We start from the raw sequence: 24,077 nt of genomic DNA on the forward strand, positions 1-24,077 counted from the left end.
GATCTTATCACTTTTTACTAATTTACATCTTTAAAAAAAAAATTGGTGGTAAAAAATTATTGAAATAATATTAAGTTTTCAAGTGATTGAATTTTCATTTCCTAAAATTTTCGTGTAAAAGCAAGTCGGTAAAATAAGACCATTCCGTTCTGGCAGCCAAAGAAAACACGACATGAGGAGAAAAAAGTCACACGCTTTTACTTTTTCCACGACGACTACTTTTCTTTGTATGCGATGAGCTTTGAGCCATCCCTTCCGGACCGGTTCCTCTATTTTACAGTTCTTTCTTTTTCGAAATCTAAGTTTGTAGCAGCAGTCAAGCAAGCTGACACATGATATGATAATAAATAAAACAAGGCGATTAACTTAATTTCATTATGTTTAAACCTTAATACATCTTAATTTCAAGTATAACTAATCTACCCAAGCACCACACACTATCTTTGGCGTCGACTTGAAGTTGAGTTTCAGTCCAAACGTCACGCTTGAAGAATAAATCACCTGCTCCCCTTACTTTCTCGCTCTAAACGAGGCTACCGCTTGTGGTACGGGATCGTTTTTCAATTATGTTTTGCGGCAATGTACTGATTTTCACGTTGTTACGCTTTTTAATCCGGAATTGTTGCTTTCTTATTTTGTATTTTGGGGTGATACTCAGTGTAATGCATTGTAGATCCGTATACTTGTTGGTTTTGATTTTCATGTTTTGGTGTAGAGATATGGATGGTGAAATGCTGGTGGCGTGATGTGGGGGTGTTTTGAGTCGATTGGAAGGTTTATGGAATTGGTAAATTTGAATTTTCTGTTGATTCTGGATTTGATTTTTGCGAGTTTTAGTTGTTGAGAACCGTGATGTGAGTATGTTTCTGTATGGACAAGGGGATTATGGGATTTTAGTACTGTATATTTTATTATTTTAGTTGCCTGAGCGAGTTTTGGTCATTCGTAGTCATTTTTATGTGATTTTTTGGGTGGGGTTTCTGTTTATGATTAATTGAGGTTGAGATTGAGATCTACTGTTGGAGGTTGCAGTTGTAGGGAGTTGAGAATTTTTTTTATGGAAATTTGTTAGCATATGTGTGTTTTATTGATTAGGATCTAGATGCAAGTTGGCAACTTCTGTTAGTTTATGTTTCTGGGTAGTGATTGACGTGATTCCTGTTGATGATAATTGCTGAACTGCTTTATGTGAAGTTTTGCTCTGAATTTCTGCTTTCGGGTATCATGGTGTGTTCGGAAGCACTTGCATCTAATGCTTGTGATATTACCAAAACTGTTTGCTGTTACTTTGAACGCTGCAGATGTGCAGTGTTCGGACCTCATGAATTTGGATAGAATGTTAAATGAGATTATTGAAGAGGTTGAATTTGTACTTTTACTTCATCCTTGTGAGATTCTTCATTCTTGAAAACATTTGTGTAGACATACGAGTTTGATTTCTGGGTTTCACTTCGTTCTCACATTGCTTATCTTACTATCTCTGAACTTCATATTGTATCTTCATCCCAAGTTCAAGTTGGTGATTGTTTGCCATTCCAGGTACCTTTTTCTATGTAGTTATCGTGGTTCCTCGGAGTTCAATGGTATGTAGGTCTGTGTGAAGGACAGGCTCACCATTAATGAGCAGAAATGAAGAAATGGTATGGAGGTGTTCTGACGGCATCTTTCTTGATGTTATTTGTTTTTGGATACTATGTTATTAGAAATCCTATAAATGAGAACTACTTCACTAGCCCTATAAACTTCAACGGGACAAATCCTTTGGAGTGGATAAATGCAGGTAGTCCTCCTGCAATTCCCAATCCGGAAAAAACTTCTCAAGTCTTCTCTGCTGAAGCTATTGTGGCTAATTTCTTTGCTCAAAGGAACTTGTCGAAAGAAGAAAAAACTTCTCTATACACTTGGAACCGTTTGAAACCCCTGGTTATGCATGCTGAGGGTTTACCTAATGCTGTTGAAGCTATCAAAGAAGCTGGTGTAGCTTGGAAAAACTTGATTGCTTCTATTGAAGAAGAAAAAAGCCAGAGTAATGGAAGTTTACCGAAGAGAGGGAAAGAGAAACAGTGTCCTCATTTTCTTAGTAAAATGAATGCTTCAGAACTTGATGATAATGGATTTAAGTTGCTTGTCCCTTGTGGCTTGACTCAAGGTTCTTCAATCACATTGATAGGCATTCCTACTGGCCTTCTTGGTAATTTCCGAATAGACCTGACTGGTGAACCTCTCCCAGGCGAGCCAGATCCTCCCGTTATTTTGCACTATAATGTTAGGCTCCATGGTGATAAAATAACTGAGGATCCTGTAATTGTCCAAAACACCTGGACAATTGCACATGAGTGGGGTGACGAGGAGCGCTGTCCAATTCCTGACGAGGGAAAAAGTAAAAAAGGTATAGGCCTATTCTTTCCATGAACACCAACATCTATAGATCGATCACCTCATTCTTATGTCATGCATGTGGAATCCTGTTCCTTTTGTCTTTTGGACAAGCTTGAGTTATGTTAAAGCAATACCTGACTACAGATCGATTTCAAATTTGTTGAGTTATTATTATTACCATTCCTTTTTTTGTTTCCGAGTCTGTATTATTGTGCTGATGCTACTTGTCTTCCTGACTGATTGTATGTTGTTGATATCAGTGGATGAACTGGACCAATGCAACGAGCTTTTGGGTAAAGAGAATAACCATACGGTCAAAGCTAACCGGTATACTGATGGATCGATTTCTTTGGTGCATGATGGGAAACCGAGAAAATACTTCCCTTTTAGGCAAAATGATTTATTTGTTGCTACACTGCGAGTTGGTTCAGAAGGAATCCAAATGACGGTGGATGGAAAGCACATAACTTCGTTTGCTTTCCGTGAAGTAATGATTCTCCATCCCTTTGACTAAAAATTCACTAAGTTCTTCAAATGACCTGTACTCAACGATTGACATTAATATTTCCCTCTGTTAACTGTGCAGACGTTGGAACCATGGCTTGTCAATGAAGTACGGATTTCTGGGGATATAAATTTAATTTCTGTTGTTGCCAGTGGTTTGCCAACATCAGAGGACTTAGAACATATTATAGACTTGGAAGAGCTTAAAGCTGTTCCGATACCTCCTCGAACACAGCTGAATCTCTTTGTTGGGATTTTCTCTACTGCAAATAATTTCAAGCGTAGGATGGCAGTAAGAAGGTCCTGGATGCAGTATCCCGAAGTACGATCAGGACAAGTTGCTGTCCGTTTCTTTGTTGGACTGGTATGTTATTTTTCTGAATACAATTCCTTTCAACTCCCCCTTTACGATGGTGATAGAAATACAACCTGCATCTTGTAGCATAAAAACCAAATGGTGAATGAGGAGTTATGGAATGAAGCACGCACCTATCAGGACATACAACTGATGCCTTTCATGGACTACTACAGTTTGATTACATGGAAGACCATAGCCATCTGCATTTTTGGGGTAAAGATATCTTACCTTCCTCACTCATGGAGTATTCCTTCAGTACCTCATTGCTGTAATATCTTGGACAGACCGAGGTTGTTTCAGCTAAGTTTATAATGAAGACAGATGACGATGCATTTGTTCGTATAGATGAAATCTTGAATTCTCTAGGGAGCATCAATGTGACTCGTAGTTTGCTTTATGGCCTCATCAATTCAGACTCACAGCCTCATCGGAATACAGACAGCAAGTGGTACATCAGCCCTGAGGTATCTATTAAACTTTATTTCAACATCTTGTTTATTTGCTCAACACTCTCAGCAGAAAAATGGATTGAAGATCATGATCTAAAAAGGCATTGAACATTTACTTGAAACTGCCAAACTTAAAGCCTGTCACATCACAGAAGTAAGGGTGACGATGCAATTTAAGCTGATACAGAATGAATATCTCATCATATACAACCTGTGGAGTCGGTGGCTAGAAGTTGATGGTGAAATCACAGTCCACAAAAGATCTTAAATTTCTTCTGACGGAAGCTAATTCATCTAAATGAATCGAGCATATTATTGTGTGTGCGCGTGTGTGTCATACTTTTTATTGTTTCTTCAATTAGTCAGTATCAGTAGCATCACTCTAGGTTTGGATTTTACTTCCAAACATTTATGGGGTATATAGTAATAGCATTGTTTTCGAATCATAATTACTAGCTGCTGAGTTTTTTTAACCCCTTTCTCCCAATTCATAGTACTATAGTTTGTGAAGTTCCAAATGGATAATCATTCTAACTTGGTTCTAACTGAAACTGTGAAGGAATGGCAAGACGAAACATATCCACCTTTCGCCAATGGTCCTGGTTATATTGTGTCGAATGATATAGCAAGGACAGTGAGCAAGAAACATAGAAAGGGACACCTAAAGGTAAGACCGCAATTATGCAGATTCTCTCCCTGTTGTACATTACAACCAGATTTGGGTATCTCAAACTCTAGAAACCGTCATTACTGCAGATATTCAAACTAGAAGATGTTGCCATGGGAATCTGGATCTCAGAAATGAAGCAGAACGGGCTGGAGGTGAGATACCAGAAGGATGAGAGGATTATCAATGATGGCTGCAGGGATGGTTACGTCGTTGCCCATTACCAAGGCCCCAGAGAGCTGCTCTGTTTGTGGCAAAAGATTCAAGAGAAAAAACGTGCCGTCTGCTGCGGTGAATAACTGAATGGAAATGGATGGTTGAGATGAAGAAATACTAATATTGGTGCAGTTGTTGAGATAGTTGTACAAGTAGAGGATGAAGAGATAGTAATGTGATATGAGTAGAATATATGTAGGCATTATTATGGCCGTCCATTTTTGGATAGCAACGGAAAGATTTGTATCATAATGTATATAGGGAGAGAGACATGAACACAACATTTTATTCCTATGTTGATGATATTTTTTGTGCAGAGAAACAAATTCACACTATCATCATTCATCATCTATTTATATACAAATCCAAAAACAGCATAAACTAAACATAATATCATATGTAACGACAGTTTAGAAACAAATTCACCCCATCATCCATTTATATACAACACAATATAATAAGTAGATACAAATTCAGGCAGACACACAGCCAATGCCATAACGAGTAGTGGGGAAGACGAGAAACAAGCCACTGCAGACAATCCCAACCATCAAGGGGAAACTCTGCATGACTTCATCCAACTCCTTGGCGTGGCCGGGAAACACACAGCCGGTGATCCGGTAGTCGGAGAAGGCGATGGCAGCGAAGACGAGCACGGACATCATGGCGTGCACGAAGTCGCTCAGCCCGAGCTTGAACTTGTCGTCGTCGGGCACGTGGACCCCAAGGCCGGACTTGAAGACGGCCAAGCCTCGGGGCGTGACGAAGCCGTAGTAGACCTTGCCGTCGGGGCCCTTGAAGGAGTCGGTGAAGTGGAAGAAGAAGCATGAGAAGCCGCAGAGCGCCAGGAGGGCGTAGATCATGTGGGTGGTCACGGCGGAGCACTCGCCGTTGGCGTAGATCGACGGCAGCACCATTTCGAAGGTCAGGAGGGTGCCCGTAGGGAGGAAGTTGGCCAGCAGGGAGGTTTTCGAGAGCGTCTTCTGCACGCCGCTCGCAACCGCTCGCCTCTTGCGTCCGGTGCTCGGAGGCTCGCCGGTAGAGGGGTACTGCGGCGGGGGCGGGGGCGGGGCTTCTACATTCGGACTGGCTGTGTAGATTCTGATGCCGATCCGCTCTGACGCTGATTTCTCCATTTCTTTTCGTTTTTTTTCCAGTGATGATTTGCAAATTTTATTGCTAGAGAATTTGATCGATGATATTTTGGATAATGGATAGAGAAATGTTTTGGATTTAAATGAAGAGCGGTTAATTTGGAGGAGAGAAATTCAAAAGATTTCAACCGCAAACGGTCGACCGCCGGAAGGGCTTGCCAATTGACACCATCATCTTCCAATAACTACATGGAGTATTACTATTAAACTTCCATTTTTTTTTTTGATCTTTACTACCGAGTATCCGAGTTAAATTTAAAAATTTGGTGATCACACATTACATTAACTATAAAAAATTCATATGAAAAACATGAAAATGTCGCAAATTGGACCTTTTTTTTTAACAGAAAATTACAAATAAAAGCTTCTTTTGATAATACTAATAGAGAAAGCATGTATTGCAAGTAGGAATGTCAAAAAAGCCCGAAACCGACGGATCGATCCGAATAGACCGATAAAAAAGGAGGGTTGGAGCTGAAAATTTTTAGCCCGAATGACCCGAACTGAAAATAGCCCGAGCCCGATAGGGTTGGCCTGAAAACCTAGTGGGTTGGCCCGATTAACCGAACACTTTCTTAATAATTAATTTTTAAACTTTAATACTTTAATTTTTAATTTGATAATAACATTTTGATGCTTGTAGAATATGTTTTGATTTTTTTCATACGGTTAATAACAAACATCTATGATATAAAAGTCAAAGAAATAAAATCATTTATGTTAAATCTATATACATTTTTTATCGGAAATGAAGTTAAAGTTAGATATTATGTAAATTTACGTTAAAATAACACTAATTTTTGTATCTAAACTAAGACGAAATGTCTTGATTTAAAAAACACGGCATATTTTTATTACAATAGTATGATTATCTATAAAAAAAATTAAATAATATAAAAAAATCGTAAACTTGCGGGTCCGAACGGGCTACCCCGAAACCGAGTGGGTTAGGGTTAGGATCAAAAAATTTTAACCCGAAAAATAAAAAAATCGACTAGTCCGAACCGAAAATAACCCGAAATTGAATGGGCTGGCCCGATTGACATCCCTAATTGCAAGCAATTTAGCTAATTCATACTCCATCCATCACATATTTTATTATTCATATTTCTTTTTTTGTTCGTTTCATATTTTGGTGTCCATTTTTAGTAAAAGTAGGTGATACCCTTACTTCACTTTAATTATTTTAACATTCACATAAAATGTGAGACTCATATTCCACTCACAAGTTCACAACACATTCAACCACTTTATTAAAACTCGTACCACTCTGAAATGAATACTAAAAGCTATGACAAATGGAGTATAAATTTAATTATTGTAACTAAACTATAGACGGTAGTTAATGAAAATTTCACATATCAATATATACTTTATCGCTTTATAAAGGTAAAGTAATGTTAAAAAATGAAAATGAAGATATATATGTAATTCTGCGTTTAATTTACACAAATTCTCCTATCAAATCGCACGTATAAGTGAGATGGATCGGATTGAGATTGGAGAACGGGTCTGGGCAAGGATCCGAGTGGATCTGGGCACAGGTCGCTGGTCTGGGTCGGATAATTCGAAGTAATTATTGTTGTAATGAAAAGTTATAATCCAAATGAAAAAAATAATGTTTTTGAAATATTACCTTTCTTTATATCAATAATTAGTTTTTGTTACAATAGTAATTTCTTGACCAAAACAAGTACACAGCCGCTGCGCCCTTCGCTCCGACCTCGCGCCCCCGCTGCTCTGCGACTGGTTGAAAAATATAAATTATTTGAAGTAGTTATTATTGTGATAAAATATCGACATAACAAAAATAATATTTTTGAAACATTACATTTTTTATATCAATAATAATTTTTTTTTTTTATAAAAATAATTACTTTTATGCCCGCCCACAAAATCAACCCACGACACGCCCCAACTCCGACCCGACTCATCTTTTCCATACATTAATTTGGTCTTATGAGAGACCAACTCTTAAGTTAAATGTTTCTCATACTTTTCAAGAGATCTAAAAATCTTAAGTGAAAATATTAAAAGACTAAAATTCAAGTGACGTTATTAATTAGTTCAATATTTTTATTTTCACAAAAGTAAATTAATAATAATTGCTTTAGTAATACATATCTTTATATAAAAGGATGATATTAAGTTATGAAAAATATAATAAAACTTTGCACCAACGTTAATAGTTGAAAAAAATTACAGTTAATTATTTGCGCCTAAAATGAAATTTGATAGCTCAAAATAAATATTAGTGTATTAACTTTCAGTAATATATGTATTTGTATGTTTACTCATTTAAATTTTACACAGTGGCAACTTGGCAAATAAGTAGAGATAAAGATAGTTGTGAATTGAAGTTATTTATTAATTAAAATGAAATTAAAGTTGAAAATAATTTCAAATATTATACTGTGTTTTAAAAAAATATGAGTGTAGAGGATGACATCTGCACGTCCGGATAGATTGGGCACTAGCAACCTGTCAACACAAAAACACGTAAGAGTCCTAGGTTTAGCACTGAGAGGGAGTGTCGACCGTAGAGCCTCCGACGCTCAAGTCAGTAACAGAATAGCAAAGCGGAATGACAAATGAAATGGAATAAGAGAGAAAGACAGGTTAGAATGCATGGTTATTTGAAACTGTCGGCGTCGTCGGAGGGTGGAAACGGTGATGGCGGGTTGTGATAATGGAAGGTGGGAGGCGGAGACAGACCAAGTTGGCTATTTCTGACTTGAAAGAGCAATCAACATAGTGGCAGAGTAGAGAAAATTCAAGAAGTAGAGAGCAAGTAGGATTTCCGTGTGCCCCCTTTGTGACCTAGTCTGAATGTTTATATAGATGAGACATTCAGCCGCTTGGATTTTTACAGTCTGGCCTCGTCAAAACCCTTATCTCACAGGTTGTTGCGATTTGGACGAGATCATAAAGATTTACCTTCTGACTATGTCAGCTTGGTGGGAGACGTCTGTTAGGGTTTGGCGCCTGAGAGATGTCTTTTAGGGTTTGACGGCTGGGTCTTGTAACTTCGTCAATTTAGGTTGACAATAACCCTTGAGTCGCATGCGATATGTCTAGTTTGGTTGTGGATTCAAATCGATCTATAGCTTTCCGGGTTAGATGGATCAATCTGTTTGACTAATTGGGCTTTTTTAGGGTCGTGCCAGATTGACGAACTATCTTGGTGGGCTTAGGCTGAGTGTGAATTATTCAGCCTGACTGTTGAGACAAATTGGACTTGAAGTGGAATAGTCAACCTGGGTCGGTCCAGGTTGATCTTGCAATAAGTATAACTTGACTTATCAGGTTGGGCGAAAAAGTTTTCTTAAGTAATTGGGCCACATTCGCTATCGATCCAAGTTGGTTTGAAGTTTGTCGGACAGGATTGACTGGGTTGCTTGGCTCATTGTCCAACTTGGAATGTTAATTTGACTTGAGCCAAGTTGACGAATTTTCAATTTTTCTTCCCAAGCTTTCCAACCCCTTCGCCTGCAACAAGATTCCATGTTTTCATAAATAAATAAATAAAAATTCCTTCTCAAGTAACGTATAATGAATGATTTTACTAGTTTGTCCTGTACAAATTATTCGATTTTGCACTTATTGGCAATGGAAGATGCAGTGATTATTTTCCACTTCAGTTAGTTATTTTTGTTTTTTTTTTTTACTTTTTTTGTTTATTCTATCTATCCCCAATTTGTTAGATTATTAAGTGAAAAGAAGGAATCATTTTGCCTCAATTTCTTATAAATAGAAACCCACTTGGATATGAGCAAATTAATACACAAAATTTCATCTTATTTGAAGGAGATCATGCAGCGAAAAAAGAAAAGTAGATGGCACCTGATCCGGAGACGAGTGAAGGAAAAATGAGATGAAGATTGATTAATTGGATTTGAGTTATGCGGGTCAGGTTTGGGGGCTATGGTAAAGTGAAAATTTTAATTTGATTATGAAAATATGGGTGGGGTTTGAGGGCTATGGCAAAGTTTGAAAATTTTAATTTGATTATGAAAATATGGGTGGGGTTTGAGGGCTATGACAAAGTTTAAAAATTTTAATTTGATTATAAAAATAATTTCTCTTAATTTAGAATACTATGAAATTTAGGATAAAATAATAAATTCATAATTATTTTTATTATTTTTTTAAATAAGGGCCTATAGTGAATAAAATGATAAGTGCTATGAATAGAATCACCCTTTTATTTATTTATTTACTTTCCAACTTTTTTTTATATGGGCTTAGGGCCCATATTGTAACCCCTTTTTTATTTTATTTTTTTGGTATTATTTTTAATGAAATTAAATGATTTGTGTTTAAATTTCATAATTTTCACTTTACAAATGCTGAAAAATGTTAAAATTACTCAACTTATACTATATATAGTCTTATAAATTATGATGTAAAAAAATTAAAAGGTTTAAATTACTCAACTTAAAGTCTTAAATTACTTAATAACTTAATCTTATTACTTATATACTATAATCTATAGTCATATAATTTTTAAATATATGATGTGTTTTTTAAAGATAAAATTGAAGGTGGAAGAAGGGGGTATTTATAGATAAAATTAGGTGGGGGAAAATTTGAATTAGATAAAAATTGGGTGGGGGAAAATTATAATTATAATTTTGAATTTGAAAAAAAAAATAAAAAAAAAGGAAATGTTTGAATTTGAGAGAGAGGGAGGGCCGGTCAAGGCTAGGCTGCACCCCCCCACCCCAGCCCTGGCCCCTGCCTGTCCCTTGACGGTCTTGACTGCCGCGCGGGGGCCGGCGATTCTGGGCCGAACCGACGGGCCGCGGGCCTCCACCTCCATGAACCGTAACCGGACCGTCCTTCTTGGCAGGCCAGACCCTGAACCGGCCCGTAGTCAACGGTCCGGGCCCTAACCGTTGACTTTCGGGCCGGTCCCGGTTTAACCGTGGCATCACTACTACCCAGCGCTTCTTTTGTGAAATTAGCTCTACATATTTCAGCAAATACACGACGAATTTTATACACATTTCAATAAATATAGGCCTCTAATCAGCATCAAACCAGACAGCACTTTTCTCTTTTCTAAAACTCATCTATTTTATTTCCTCTTTCATTTTTAACAATCTTTCAATTCTAGAGCAAGATTAATTTTAATTTTTTTTTTCTCGCAATAGAGGGCTCAAATTTAAGAATTCGCACAGGCCTTATGTTATCCTAGCCCTGCCCCTGCAGTCTGCATAAATGCATTCGCTTAAGAGCATCCACATTGGTATTACATGATAACTTACTTAATGGAGGGGACCACATGGTGTAAAGAGGCTGCATTGGGGGTTACATGATAGCCTATATGATTTTTTTAGTTTTGATTTTTTCATTTTTCATTTAAGTTTAATTGCATAAATTTAAATCACACAATTTTCTTCAAATTAAATTGCATTAATTTTGAAATCCTAAAAACTACATAAAACTTAATAAAAATATTTCGAACGGTCAAAATGGCATGCAAATCGATGCAGTCAAAGCTACCTTCAAAATTCAAAATTCAAAATTCGAATTTTCTAATTTTTTTTTAATTTTTTTTAATGGCGCGCCTTTCATCAATGGGCAAAAGGGCTACACGTTAGAACGTGTAGCCCTCGTGTAACAAGCGGCTGCATCGGCTTACACGATAGCGGCCTTACACGAGTAGGCCGCATCGTGTAAGCGATGCGGATGCTCGAAGGTAATATATTAAAGATTGTGAAGAAGATAACTTCATTTTAACATGCAATGAGTCATAAACTCATCCTAGTGTGAGTATTCAACAAAAGCATTGGAATTCTTCGGATGCCACGAAAGTTAAATAGCTCATAAAAGTAAACTATTTCCATTTTGCACTTCCTTGAAGTAAGATTTTCTAATGGAAGTCGTAATGTTGCAGCAGAATAGATAAAAGACCAAATACGTTGATGACAACTATAATCAGCAACGCAGGAAAGGCCTATAGATCATAAGCGGGCATCTAAAAGGAATGCATGAATGCCAAAAATCTAGATCATGCCTATTAATGGAGATGCAGTTACGGAAAGAGATTTTAAAATACAAAACCATTACAGTTAAAAGAGTTGATAGTTTATGGCACACATGTTGAAGGTAGGTTGTAGAGTGCAAACACAAGGTTGCATGAAACCTGAAGAAGATCTCTACCGCATCAAGAAACCATGTCGAGCAATCGCAATTTCAAAGGCTTGCAACCGTTGTCCTCTACTCAATCCATTCCGATCATAAGAGGATATCTCAGTTATGTTGAGATCTGCACAAGCCTTGATCAGCTCTTCCCCAACGCCCTCCGCCGCCTCCTAACATTCAAGAATTCCATACATTTTTACTCCCATTTTACTACTGAATTAAGCACGAGTAATAAGACTTACAGCAGTGGAGCAACAAGGATCCTTTCGCGTTGTTTTCTGCAGAGTGCTTCCATAAAACAAACACTTGTTATTCTGATCATCTACCAACATGGCATACAGCTGCTTCTCCGAACAGAACACCGAAAGCCTCGGTCGCGCGGCTGTCCCGTTGAACTGTCCAAAAAGACCATCAAGAATGCCAATGCAAATTACATAACACAGACATTTTATCAACAGTTTTGGGATTGTTTTACTTTTTTTCTTGTTCTTCTGTTGCGAATTTTGGGGCTCTCCGTCCGTTGATTCGCTCTTGCTTCAATCACCAGAGGCCTCATCACAACATCTGGAACAAAACTTTCCCCATTACAACTTTACTCACTCTCACAGGCATTAACACAAACACCTTCCTTGCAAAGTCAAGAAATCAAATACACAAACAATTTACTCTTATGCTCACTTGCAGGGCTGAGAGGAAGGATATTGGAGCTATGAAGACGAGCTCCGAATATCCCACAACCATGGAATTTTAATGCATCAATACAAGAAGCAATCGCCATGTCTAATCCACCCTCGCCAGCGATATATTTCTCTCAGGCATTTAAGCAAACATGTCAACTGCAGTGCGCCGCGTTGGAAAAATAAAAAACAAGTGCGTTTCTACTAGAAAAAGAAAAGAGAGCGCCCCTACTAGAATTGTGGTGCAGCGGCACGTAGTCAATCTTATCTATGAGAAAATATCTCCTGCAACAGTAGATAAACAAATAATGTGTGAATTCAACCAACAAACACACTAATTTGCTTCGAGATCCTTCTACAAACTTCCTGTTGCCGCCCCCACCATGATGCTTAAAATTCCCAATTTTTCCATCATTCCTTCATCACCATCCAATCTCTCTTCTCTCCTCGCGACAAATGGCTTCAGAGCCCTCATCCTTGATCGAAAACCTAATCAATTCGAGAAACAGAGACATCTCCCTCTTCCTGCCCTTCATCATCGGCCTAAACGCCGCGGCGGAGGATCCGCCTGACCGGATCGTGCTCATCAACCCCTTCACGCAGGGGATGGTAGTGATCGAGAGAAGAAGCAGCGATAACAACAGCTCGTCAGCTTTCGAGTCTTTGCTTGATGAATTGTTCTCTCGCAAGAGCGGTCGGCCGCCGGCGTCGAAAGCCGCTATTGATGCTATGGAGAGCGTGGAAGCTGTAGGCGGCGAAGACAATCAGTGCGCGATCTGCTTGGAGGAGTGGGAGAAGGCGAAGCGGATGCCGTGCAAGCATAGTTTTCACGGCGAGTGTATAGAGAATTGGCTGAATATTCACGGCTCCTGCCCCATCTGTAGATACGAGATGCCGGTGGATGGAGCGGAAGATGAGAAGAAGAGGAGGGGGATTTGGGTGAGTTTTGCCGTCGGCGGTGAGAGAAGGAGTGGTGAGAGTGATGATGATGATTCAAGTTGAGCTTAGGATGTAGGACTAAATTTGTTGTTCTTCAATCTGCTTGATTTGTGTATATAAATGCATTAGTTTTTTGTGCTACATTTTTTTTTTGGTTGAATTTGTGGAGTGAGAAATTAATTCAAATGTTTGATTTGGCACTCGATCGTGATTAGAAAGTAGTAAGAGATAAACTGTAATGGTAAGTTGTGATTCGTAACGACGAATTTACTTTCTCAATTTTGCACAAATATAGTAGTGAATGAGGTAATAGCAGCTGGGTTGCAATCATCCACGAAAATATAACACGTAGAATCTCATAAATAGATAACAAGATACATTTGGCAACTGAGAAAATTGATCTACAAACATTACGAGATCGACCTACTTGGATTAAGATTTGGCAAGTTATTGGGATATTAATTATTAACTTAACGTTGTATAGAAATTTAAGGGATTCTAAACGAAGGAATTTGTGAAGACTTTGAAAACATAGTTTTCGAATTGCAAAGTATTTTGATATTCCTTATATGTTTATTTTGGTATAATCGTCAGTTTATAGTTGGTCTTCTTCCATTCAAATACTCTCGCTCCAATGATGAATAAATTTCTTATTTCATATATTCTATAACCAACATATATGCATGCGAGTTTTTCAGTTTTGGGCATGGAGTAATATGTACTCTTTCATGTAGTTTTTGTAAATAGCATGGAGAATATACATAAACTATATACTTTAATACTCCTAAGGATATCCAACATAAAGGTGAGAAAGCAATATACATAGGCATCCTATAAATTAAATAGCAGATGTAATTACATTTAATAATTCATAGTATAGCATTTAAGACGATGAATCTACTAAAAAGTGGAAGCAAAGTGGTTCAAGTTAATCCCTGTGGTGGGCCCGGAGTCGAACTCATTGAGATTCAAATCTATAGTTTTGGTGGTTTTGTGTTGAGAGGTGTCGGACGAGGTGAGAGAGCTGTTGTCGGAGGCGGAGTGGAGCAGGTGAGTGGCCTTGGCCTTGTTGAGCACCGACTGCAGGTACCTCCCCTGAGCTTCGATTCTCAGCTGCAAATGCCTCTGCACCTCCATCTGCTGCTCCAGCTTCCTCTGCACCTCCATCTGCATTTTCAGAGCTTCCGCGATCTGCACACTGCACCCATCAATTCGTCAGCGCTCTATTCTAACATGCCTCTCTACTCTAATTCTGCTTATTACTCGTTTATCTTCTCCTCTTCCAATTTGCTCTTCTTCCTCTCATTCTCTGCATTCCACAGACATGCCGGTTATTAATGCTATTGTCTGTTTTTTTGGTTACATACTATTGCTCTGTTTCTTACCTTGGGGTTTGTCGTGGTGAAAGCTTTGTGATTGCTGACTTCGCCCTAGTCTGTATTTCTGCACAAGAAGACAAGATTCTATTCTGTTACCGACATGAATCTCATGATGATGTCTGAAACGAAAGCAGTAAAATAAATGCCTGCAAATGGCTCTTGAGGTGGTACAAGGTGAGGCCTTGAATGCCCATCACTCTCATCAACGATTTCGGAGTGGCCTCTGCATACAGTTTTTAATCTGATTAACACAAGCTAAGAATGTGTGTGGGAATTTTGATTTTGATATGAACTCACTCTCTGCACCTCCGAGCTGTTTGACGGCGTCGACGAATCGGCGGTGGAGCTGAGGAGTCCATTTCAATCTGGGCTTGGCGTCGCTGGAGAGAACTAGCTTCATTTCTTGATTGTCAAGAGCCATTGATGAAGAAGATGATGATCATAGGAAATGTGGGTTTGTGTCTGAAATGAGGTAATTCAATTCTCTTTATAATTGTTGGCTTGTACTATGTTGTCACTCCATATCTGGAAACATAAGTGGGGTTCTGTTGTGAGGGAATATATGCTCTGAGCTGTGCCCCTTTCTTCTTCTTTTTTTTTTCTCCCATTTCCCATTTCATATCCAACTTTCTTTTTTTTTTTTTTTTTTTTTTTTACTTTTTTATTTGACTTGAAAGGGTGGAGAGAATCTCTGTGATGCAGCAAAACAAAGAAAGCAACATACTTCAATTTGGAGTCTCAAAAGGAGAGAAAGAGAGAGAAAAAAAGTGTATGGTTTGTTTTTATCCTCCTGTTTTCCCACCTCACTCTCTCTCTCAGTTATTCCCATAGGAGTTAGGCTGTGCCCACCATGATGTATAATGGGAGCAACTTTTGTAAAACCCTTAAGAAGCTTTGATGGAAAGAAGAAAGAAAATTTAATCATGATGATGCTTTAATGGATGTTTCTTTTTAAAGATTGAAAGGGATAACAAAACAAAATGAACACATCTCTCTCTCTTTTTTTTCCCTCCAAGTGTAATTAGTTTTTGGACTAATTAATTGTTTTTCCTTTCTGAGAGGGTGTGGTGTGGATGGATTTGGCCGCTTCTTTTTGTATCTTGTAGGGTTCGAGGAATCAAAGAATCTAGCATTAGATTTTAGGACAAGCAAGTATGAAGTGTTATCGATAACTACTACTACATTGCAATTAATAATCAAGAATAATATGATTGACATAATGACCCCTTTTGGCCATCCTGCATTCTCATCTTGTAATTGTCTGACACTCTCATCCAAACAAAACAGAAACACATAGATTACATATGCAGAAACAGAAAACATAATTCTGTGTCAGAAATTCAATCTGCACCTCAATGGATATGTATAATGTAAATATTATTGTTATAGGAGTGGTATTTAAAGTGAGAGTATAAAGAAAGCCCATCTTTTTCCTCTTTGCTTAAAGTCCACGAATTGCATGGATTCTTGCTTCAAGATTTAAAATATTATGCAGTCAAGTTGATGGAGTGATGCAGTCTAACCTAGTAGTCTTTTGCCTTTTGATCATCAAGGATTTAATTATTACAATGTTGTTTCCTCAAAATATATATATATATATATATATATATATATATATATATATATATATAACGATATCTGTTGGAATTTATTTAAGTGATAGAATCTCTTTTCCCCTCAATCGCAGACATATGGAAATGACAAAAAGCCTCACAATAATATACACAAAGCAATCCATGAAAAAAGGAGCATACAATCAAAAGCAGGGAGGAAATAAAAAATTAACATCTGCAATTAAATTTGTTGCAAACAAGAAAAAATAATTAATTATTTACAAAATTGTAAAATAAAAAGAAATAAGAGAGGCACAATGGCAAACAGCAAATCCTAAAAGTCATTTAGATGAGATCAGTTTTTTGCATTTCTTGGGTTGCGCGCAAAGAGTCGGATCCATGGAATAAAAATTCAATGATTGATCAACTAAAGCATTGCCTTCTCAGTGCTATACAACACTATGTTTACTTATCTTTATAGAGGAGATATTAGATGCAAAGTAGAAAAAAGATAAAACAAAAGCTTATTATTTAGCTTTTACTCAACACATGTTACATGCTCGTCTCACTTACTTAGGTTTGGATCATCTACACATAACATTACAAATAATCACTCTTCTTAATTTAATTACTTGGGCAATCTCAAAAAAAATCAACTTCACATTTACAAGCATATGGGGGAAATGGAAGACATAAGTGGCCCAAAAGTTTGAAAAATATGGGGAAAAGGAAGAGATGAATTCCCTTTATATATTCCATTGTGAGTAAAGGGGAATCTAGGATGATGCAAAAACAAGGCCTTGGGATTTTGAGGGAAGGTCCAGTGAATCAAAAGTCATCAAATTATTATTCTGTTTGGGGCCCACTCATATCTCACAAATCCTATGGCCTCAGGAATCAACAAAAGGAACTTGTCACAGTCTCTCACCATTTTCATCTTTTTGATATTTATCCCACCTTAAATTTTGTGGATAGATCACAGTAACCCTTACGCCAGCATTATGCAAGCATTCGCCTTCTCTATCTGTTGCAGTTTGCACCAATTTAAATGAGCATTTCTTTTGGAGTTCATCACTGTTGAAGGAGGGATGATATGTAATATCACATATCGAATGAGTAATAAGTAATGAATGCTTATAGGTTCTATAAATTCTTCTACCAACTTAATTGGTTTAACTACTTCGATTATGTGGGCATGAAATCTTCTACTAACTTGAGTTAACAACTTGGGCAAAACCCGGATAAAGATTAAGTAGTTGCCTCGAGAACTACGAGCTGATCAACATTACAATATGTACAATGGGGCTCGATCGAGAGGCTCGAGCCCACCCTCGGCAGTGGCGGATCCAGGATTTAAAAACTGGGGATGCAAAAAATAATCTTATAAACACTGGCGGAGCTAGGATTTTTTTTAGGCCTTCAGTACATTTTAGACATTTTTTTTTTTACTAAAATACAAATATAATTAGTAATAACTCTGCATTCCAAATACAAAATATGTAGGTTCAATTTTTTTATTTAATTAAGAATTGAGGTAAATGATTGATAAACTGATGGGCTCGATCAAAAGAATGAAAAAGAAAGAGATGATTGGCTCTCTTTTTAGTTGGGCCAATGGAATTTAGGATTTTAAAAACTGAATTTTTCTTTTATTTTCAATTAAAACTTTTATTTGGGGGTGCAAACTTTAAATATAAAATAATTTATATATGAATATTAATACTATTAATTTTTTTTTTTTTTTGGGATGCAGTTGCACCCCCATGCACCATGCTAGATCCGCCAGTGACCCTCGGTGAGCCCCATTGTGTTGCCGCGCTCTAGGATTGAACGGGGGCTCGAATTTGCAAGTCAAGAGTTTACGTGGGGCACGTCCTATGCACGCGCATGGCCGACCCTTCATTATTGAAGAAGCAAAGGCCCAGAGCTTCCCAAGTTCAGAAATAATCACATTAATTATAATTTTTTATTTATTAATATTAAATTTATTAAACAATATTATTTTTCATTGATTTTTTTTAATTGCAAGTGCTACAAATGTATTACCATTAGAAATAAAGTTAATTATTGAAGTTCTTGAGTTTGTTAAAATTTTATATTGCTTTTATAATGTTTCCATGTAAGATGTTCTTAACTAGCATATATAACAATTTTATGCATTAAAAATGAGATATTTGAAACACTTGAATTGAAGATATTATTAACGATTTTGCTTATCAAATGATAAAAGTTCTAAATTATTTCAATAATTTTTTGTAATTTATGACATTTTATAGAATAAAGTTATGTAGCCACACAATTATAGAAGACGATCACGTGTTATGTCTAACTGATAACAAAAATCTAGAAGCTTAATTTATTTTTAAGAGGCAATTTTTTTGTTTTTACCTAGTGCCCCTAAAATGTCAGGGTTGGCCCTATATGCACGCGCCAATTAAAAGATAATAGTTTAATTTTAAATTTTAAAATTCGATCATTTGATTTTTTTTTTTTTAATTAGCCATTGCAACGACAATTTCTTATTTTTTATATATCTAATTTCTCCTATAAATATATATGCTTTCATTCATTTTTCACACTTCATCTAAATCACTACTTCTACTTTTCTTTTTCTTCTACCAATTTAAGTTTTATTCCTGTTCTTTCTCTTCAAAAAAAAAATAGAACTCTGACTTCAACAATGGGTTCTCCAACCAACTAAATTCGCCACCGATCCCAAATAATTCTCCTCTTGGCTTTTCACTGTTTTCTCAAGCCTCCCACGCATTTGACTCTCAAGGTTTTGAGGCTATCAACTTGAAAAGAAACTCAATTCGTTCAAGATGACAAAGCCACCGAGATTTATGCGCTCCCCGAGACAACAAAGACGCGCGCCTACCGAACACCGAGCTAATTTGCTCCCTATGGGCCGAGGCGATCCTCAATTCTATCAAGGGTACCAATCAAAAAGCACTCATATAGCTAGGAAGAAATCATGAAGTGCTTCAATGATTCTCATCCTTCCGGCACCCCGGCGTGCGACAACAAATCAATCAAGTTGCACTTCTAACGTATGCAAAAGGACGTGAAGGCTTGGAAGACAATTTATGACAAATTATGAAGCAATTGGGGGAGCGGCGTGAGTGATGAGCCAATCACCTAACAAGCCCAATAAATATTTAAAACCAACATCGAAGCTCAAATCAAATACTTCGTGGTGTGGCGTATCCTCCGGAGATCTCAATGATTCACCTCCATCGATGAAGACGTTCATTCGATGAAGCGCACAAAAAATACCTTCGAGGAGGGATACATGACGACATCCTTCGGTCCGAGCATCACGACTAGGTCTACAGGCTAAAAGGCGGCAAAGCACGACAAAGGGGAAGGTAAAAAGGTTGAGTCATCATTAGCGCCCTAAATAAGGGGAAGTATGTTCATATAATGAAAAAAGTCGTTGAGAAGCTCGACGATATATCCTCAACGAAGTGCGATGTAGGCAATGCCCAAACTATTGCCCTCGACACTTCGCGTATGTGGTCGACTCAATTAGCCCAGCAATTATGCCAGGAGATTGCTAAACGTTGAGGACGGAACCTCTAGTTTTAATTGTAGTTTTTAATTTTCAAATTTAAATTTAATGAAATTTTCGATTAAAATTTTTGATATTTATTTTATTTAGAATTCAATTTTTAAAAAAATAAAAAGAAAATCTATATAAAGCCCCCCATGAAATTTTCAAATAGAGGGTCACACCTCTATAGAGTCTCAAAGGGCTTGAATGTATAGATGCTTTTAGTGTGCTTATAACTTAGCCAAGCAAATGTGGTCGAGAATCAATTGTATAATTTGTGTACATGCTTAACTGCTAGAACTATTGATGATTTGAGAAGCAGATTTGCCTTAGAATTAATGTATTGTAGAATTTGGCATGGCTTCCCATTGATAGAATGAGGTTGCGTAAAGTTAAATAATGTGACCTAACATTTTACTAATTTTGTAGCCACTCGTTTTCATAATACTATGCTACTTACAATATTGATCATGTGCTGTCCAGTTCTGCTTTAATTTTCCATCATTAAAGTTAAAGAACTGCTTTTTTGCAATTCTTGCAATGATCTTAAGATAATAAGAAATCACGAGAGAATTTATTCTACCATTCAGCTACATAAATTAGTAGCATCAATGAAGTCAGTTTTCTTCAAATTCATACTGGCAGATAATATTTTCACTCATTCTCTCAACTATATATAGTAGATCTGCTAGCTGATACAATTAAATAATTTCCATTTTCTTCAATAATATGAAGAGAGAAAAAATCCGGTTTTTTGTTATCTTTATAAAGCAAAAGAGTCACCATTGATCAATAATGCCCAGCATCGTGTGGTTATATATAGAAACTAGATTTTTCTGACAGATGCAATTAAATTAATTCTTCTTTCTAGTACTGCTGCGGACTGAATGCATAGATGAATTAAACAAAATCTGCAGATAAATGTCAAACAATTGAATATATGTAAATAATTTCAGCAATGTATGTACTAGAATTTGGGAACATGTTCCCATGTATATATATATATATATATATATATATATATATATATATAATGTTTTTCATTTAATTTGCTCGTTTCTTGAACTAATGTTGGAGCTACATATATTAATTTAGCTTTCTTTACGATCTGATAAGAAGCAACTATGAATTTGACAGATACAATAAACATTCTCTGTTAGATTGTATTCATCAGCTTTCTGAAAACTACAAGAAACTCATCGAAACTTTGACCTGCAGATGAATCACACACACATACGCACACACATATCAAGAACGAAGCTCTTCTAGCTGTAGAATTTCATGGTTGATATCTGTGAAAAATTTCAACTTCTTCATCATCTTAAAAATATTGTTTAAGTTGGTGCATGGGAATTGAATTGAATCTGCATCCTAGATCTGATAAAATCAATTAATTCTCATGTTCCTTCACTCCCTAATCCTAGGTTAATTAGTCAAATTGTCTGCTAATTTTCCAACCAAATCCACCCATAAAAACAATCATATTCATGCGACATTTCCACAAGCAAAAAAGAGAAGGGGGGAAAAAAATTCTACCATGAAGATGTGGACCTTTTTACATGATGCACGCCAAAGGGGAAAACTTTCTGCAAGAAGACTGTACAAGAAAGATTGATAAAAATTGATGGTGATATATATTAATTCGGGTGTTTAATTCTTTTTTTTTAGCACTACAAGTGGCTGACACCTCACATCCACTTCCTCCACTTACCCATTATTATTATTGTCTCTGCTTTTCTTCTTTGTGGATAAATTTAGGTGGTTTACATAGCATGTTCCTTTTCCAAGCTTTGAATAATTTTAAAGATATTCCAATATCTTAGATGCGCTAATCCTTTAATTTCTCACTCTTTCTTTTCTTTTCTTTTTTTCTTTTTTTTTTCAAAGCTAATTTCACGTTATAGACTTTTCTTGGGCACTGTGTTTTATGCTTCCTACTCGAGGGTGATTGGGGCATCTAACTTAACATTGTTGAGAAATAAATTTTCATGGTTAGGGAGTGACGATGGATTTGATTTTTAGACTTATAATACCAATGTATAACATATTGTTATTGCAGTTGGCAAAACAGCCACGAAAATAATAGGATAAATGTCGCATTAATTCGCTCAAATTATTTTTGCACTATTATGAATTATCAAAAATATTTTTTAAAATCTTGAACTATCTATTTTATATCAGGTGTATCATTCGTCTATTTTTTTAATTCCATAAATTTGACATGGCTCACCAAATGCTATAATTTATTTAATTTTTTTAACGTATATTGTACAAAACGACGTTATATCTGGCTTACTAATCGACTCAATTGCTATATAAAAAGACCGATCATATGATTTTTCATTGATTCGATTAATAGCTAAAAAGTACTAAAAAGAAAACCAAAAACTGTTGCGTCAACTAATCAATTATCCAACGATTAATCATTATAAAAGAAAGTTACAAATTTTTATAATTGATCAAACATTAATGCCAAACTTTAAATGATCATAAACAGTAATTTTTTCAAACAAATGATCCCGACCAGTAATATCTGAGCCTTCTTCAACTAATCGAGTAATCTTCAAATGGTTATGGCTAATCATCAATATTCAAAAGCGCGCGGGTGATCTTACTTTATAAAAAATAAACAAACAAAACTGTGTTAGCAGAAGTGTATAAGTATAATTATTAAAAAAAAAGAGTGGAAACAAATTTACCTACGATGAGGGAATTCTGAAATACGTACGATAAAAGATTAAGGTTATGGTTATCCGCTAAAATTAATTTTTAACAACTTAACATTAAAAAAAGAATATTTATATAACATATTCGGCCTGTTTCTTAAAATTGTGCATTTATTTAATTTTTGATATATTCCCTAAATATATATATATATATATATATATATATATATATAGGGTTGGGTTCCGGTGGATCCCTATGCTTATAATAGATCCGTAGATCCAAATCTAGACCACACATTTATGACATGTGGCGCATCAAGATGGTGACACGTGGCAAGGCATTTCAAGGCAAAATCTGGAGAGGGGTAAAATTGGAATGTAATTTTCGAAATTCAAAAAAAAAAAAAATTATATTTTCTCAAAATAGGTATATTTTAGACGCATAAAGTTTCATACGAGAATGCATGAACTTTCATATAAAAATGCATAAAGTTTCATATAAATATGCATAAGATTTCACCCCACCCCAACTCCACCCCACCCCAGAACCCCACCCCCACCCACCCCCTACGCCCCCACCCCAACCCCACCCCCCACACCCCAGAACCCCACCCCACCCCAGAACCCCACCCCCACCCACCCCCTACCCCCCACCCCCCACCCCCCCACCAAAAAAAAAAAAAAATTTTATTTTTTTAAAAACTGATTTTCTGACCACTGACCCACCCCTACCCCCACCCCCACCCCCCACCCACCCACCCCCCCACCCCCCCCCCCAAAAAAAAATTTTTTTTTTTTAATTTTTTTATTTTCTCAAAAACTGATTTTCTGACCACTGACCCCCCCACCCACCCACCCCCCACCCCCCCAAAAAAAATTTTTTTTTTTGAAAATCAGTTTTTAAAAAAATAAAAAAATAAAAAAAAATTTGGGGGGGGGGGTGGGGGGTGGGGGTGGGGGTGGGCCAGCAATTAGAAAATCAGTTTTTGAAAAAAAAAAAAAAAAATTTTGGGGGGGGTGGGGGGGTGGGGGGGTGGGTCGGTGGGGGGTGGGGGTGGGGGTGGGCCAGCAATTAGAAAATCAGTTTTTGAAAAAAAAAAAAAAAAAAATTTTTTGGGGGGGGGGGGGTGGGGGTGGGGGGGGTGGGTGGGGTGGGGAGGCAGGGGGCAGGGGCTGGGGTGGGGTGGCGAAACTACCAGATTTATTAAAATGAAATGCATTTTTTGTATAGTTTAATGCATTTTATGTGAAAACTTTATGCATTTTTGTTTGATTTTATATGCATGTGAAACATGCCTATTTTGGGGGGTGGTAATGGGGAGGGTTGGGGGGTGGTGTGGGCTGGATTGGGGGGTGGTATGGGGTGGGGTGGTGAAAATACCAAAACTGGAAAAATTAAATGCATTTTTCTGTTCAAAGTTATGCATTTCATG

At 36.8% G+C, this 24,077-nt stretch overlaps 5 protein-coding genes across 13 annotated transcripts; 2 read left to right on the plus strand and 3 right to left on the minus strand.

The window, feature by feature from the left end:
• The first annotated feature begins 196 nt into the window (after positions 1–196).
• Positions 197–4,914, plus strand: LOC130995792 (beta-1,3-galactosyltransferase GALT1). 2 transcript variants are annotated; one of them, XM_057921216.1, is made up of 9 exons: positions 262–545; positions 716–787; positions 1,540–2,389; positions 2,640–2,866; positions 2,966–3,247; positions 3,326–3,454; positions 3,526–3,705; positions 4,250–4,357; positions 4,447–4,914. In XM_057921216.1, exons 3-9 carry the CDS (start codon positions 1,630–1,632, stop codon positions 4,654–4,656), a joined length of 1,896 nt encoding a protein of 631 aa, XP_057777199.1. In that variant the 5' UTR covers positions 262–545; positions 716–787; positions 1,540–1,629; the 3' UTR covers positions 4,657–4,914. The 2 variants fall into 2 exon arrangements, with proteins under 2 accessions (XP_057777198.1, XP_057777199.1); XM_057921215.1 differs by lacking the exon at positions 716–787 and having other exon boundaries at positions 197–545.
• A 55-nt stretch (positions 4,915–4,969) lies between these two features.
• Positions 4,970–5,989, minus strand: LOC130995822 (protein DMP9-like). The gene has a single exon (XM_057921266.1). The coding sequence runs from the start codon at positions 5,707–5,709 to the stop codon at positions 5,047–5,049; it is 663 nt and encodes a 220-aa protein (XP_057777249.1). The 5' UTR covers positions 5,710–5,989; the 3' UTR covers positions 4,970–5,046.
• A 5,778-nt stretch (positions 5,990–11,767) lies between these two features.
• LOC130995828 (uncharacterized) lies at positions 11,768–12,812 on the minus strand. Of its 2 annotated transcripts, none has more exons than XM_057921280.1 (4): positions 12,544–12,812; positions 12,353–12,441; positions 12,120–12,272; positions 11,768–12,047 (listed from the first exon to the last, which is right to left on the minus strand). In XM_057921280.1, the coding sequence occupies exons 1-4, from the start codon at positions 12,653–12,655 to the stop codon at positions 11,892–11,894; spliced, it is 510 nt and encodes a 169-aa protein (XP_057777263.1). In that variant the 5' UTR covers positions 12,656–12,812; the 3' UTR covers positions 11,768–11,891. The 2 variants fall into 2 exon arrangements, with proteins under 2 accessions (XP_057777263.1, XP_057777264.1); XM_057921281.1 differs by having other exon boundaries at positions 12,556–12,735.
• Positions 12,813–13,010: 198 nt separating this feature from the next.
• On the plus strand, positions 13,011–13,693 carry LOC130995825 (E3 ubiquitin-protein ligase MPSR1-like). The gene has a single exon (XM_057921276.1). The coding sequence runs from the start codon at positions 13,011–13,013 to the stop codon at positions 13,554–13,556; it is 546 nt and encodes a 181-aa protein (XP_057777259.1). The 3' UTR covers positions 13,557–13,693.
• Positions 13,694–14,251: 558 nt separating this feature from the next.
• Positions 14,252–21,628, minus strand: LOC130995823 (myb family transcription factor PHL8-like). 7 transcript variants are annotated; one of them, XM_057921268.1, is made up of 6 exons: positions 21,515–21,607; positions 15,170–15,563; positions 15,019–15,095; positions 14,879–14,936; positions 14,757–14,802; positions 14,300–14,691 (listed from the first exon to the last, which is right to left on the minus strand). In XM_057921268.1, exons 2-6 carry the CDS (start codon positions 15,291–15,293, stop codon positions 14,394–14,396), a joined length of 603 nt encoding a protein of 200 aa, XP_057777251.1. In that variant the 5' UTR covers positions 15,294–15,563; positions 21,515–21,607; the 3' UTR covers positions 14,300–14,393. The 7 variants fall into 7 exon arrangements, with proteins under 7 accessions (XP_057777257.1, XP_057777251.1, XP_057777254.1 ...); XM_057921271.1 differs by having other exon boundaries at positions 15,179–15,563; positions 21,515–21,576; XM_057921269.1 differs by having other exon boundaries at positions 15,170–17,499; positions 21,515–21,576.
• Between the last annotated feature and the right edge of the window lie 2,449 nt (positions 21,629–24,077).

This window comes from Salvia miltiorrhiza, chromosome 7 (genome assembly GCF_028751815.1).
Source record: "Salvia miltiorrhiza cultivar Shanhuang (shh) chromosome 7, IMPLAD_Smil_shh, whole genome shotgun sequence".
NCBI classification, from domain to species: Eukaryota; Viridiplantae; Streptophyta; class Magnoliopsida; order Lamiales; family Lamiaceae; genus Salvia; species Salvia miltiorrhiza.

Bases quoted from the DNA above. Each gene is read 5' to 3' on its own strand.
- LOC130995792 (XM_057921215.1), top strand. From the start codon at position 1,630: ATGAAGAAATGGTATGGAGGTGTTCTGACGGCATCTTTCTTGATGTTA. The intron at 2,867-2,965 runs GTAATGATTCTC...TTAACTGTGCAG, and splicing joins CTTCGTTTGCTTTCCGTGAA to ACGTTGGAACCATGGCTTGT. The intron at 3,248-3,325 runs GTATGTTATTTT...TGCATCTTGTAG, and splicing joins TCCGTTTCTTTGTTGGACTG to CATAAAAACCAAATGGTGAA.
- LOC130995822 (XM_057921266.1), bottom strand. From the start codon at position 5,709: ATGGAGAAATCAGCGTCAGAGCGGATCGGCATCAGAATCTACACAGCC.
- LOC130995828 (XM_057921280.1), bottom strand. From the start codon at position 12,655: ATGGCGATTGCTTCTTGTATTGATGCATTAAAATTCCATGGTTGTGGG. The intron at 12,442-12,543 runs GTAAATTGTTTG...GTTTTGTTCCAG, and splicing joins CCCTGCAAGTGAGCATAAGA to ATGTTGTGATGAGGCCTCTG. The intron at 12,273-12,352 runs GTAAAACAATCC...CTTTTTGGACAG, and splicing joins ACAGAAGAACAAGAAAAAAA to TTCAACGGGACAGCCGCGCG.
- LOC130995825 (XM_057921276.1), top strand. From the start codon at position 13,011: ATGGCTTCAGAGCCCTCATCCTTGATCGAAAACCTAATCAATTCGAGA.
- LOC130995823 (XM_057921268.1), bottom strand. From the start codon at position 15,293: ATGGCTCTTGACAATCAAGAAATGAAGCTAGTTCTCTCCAGCGACGCC. The intron at 14,937-15,018 runs GCATTTATTTTA...CTTCTTGTGCAG, and splicing joins ACCTCAAGAGCCATTTGCAG to AAATACAGACTAGGGCGAAG. The intron at 14,692-14,756 runs GTAATAAGCAGA...TGATGGGTGCAG, and splicing joins GAAGAGGAGAAGATAAACGA to TGTGCAGATCGCGGAAGCTC.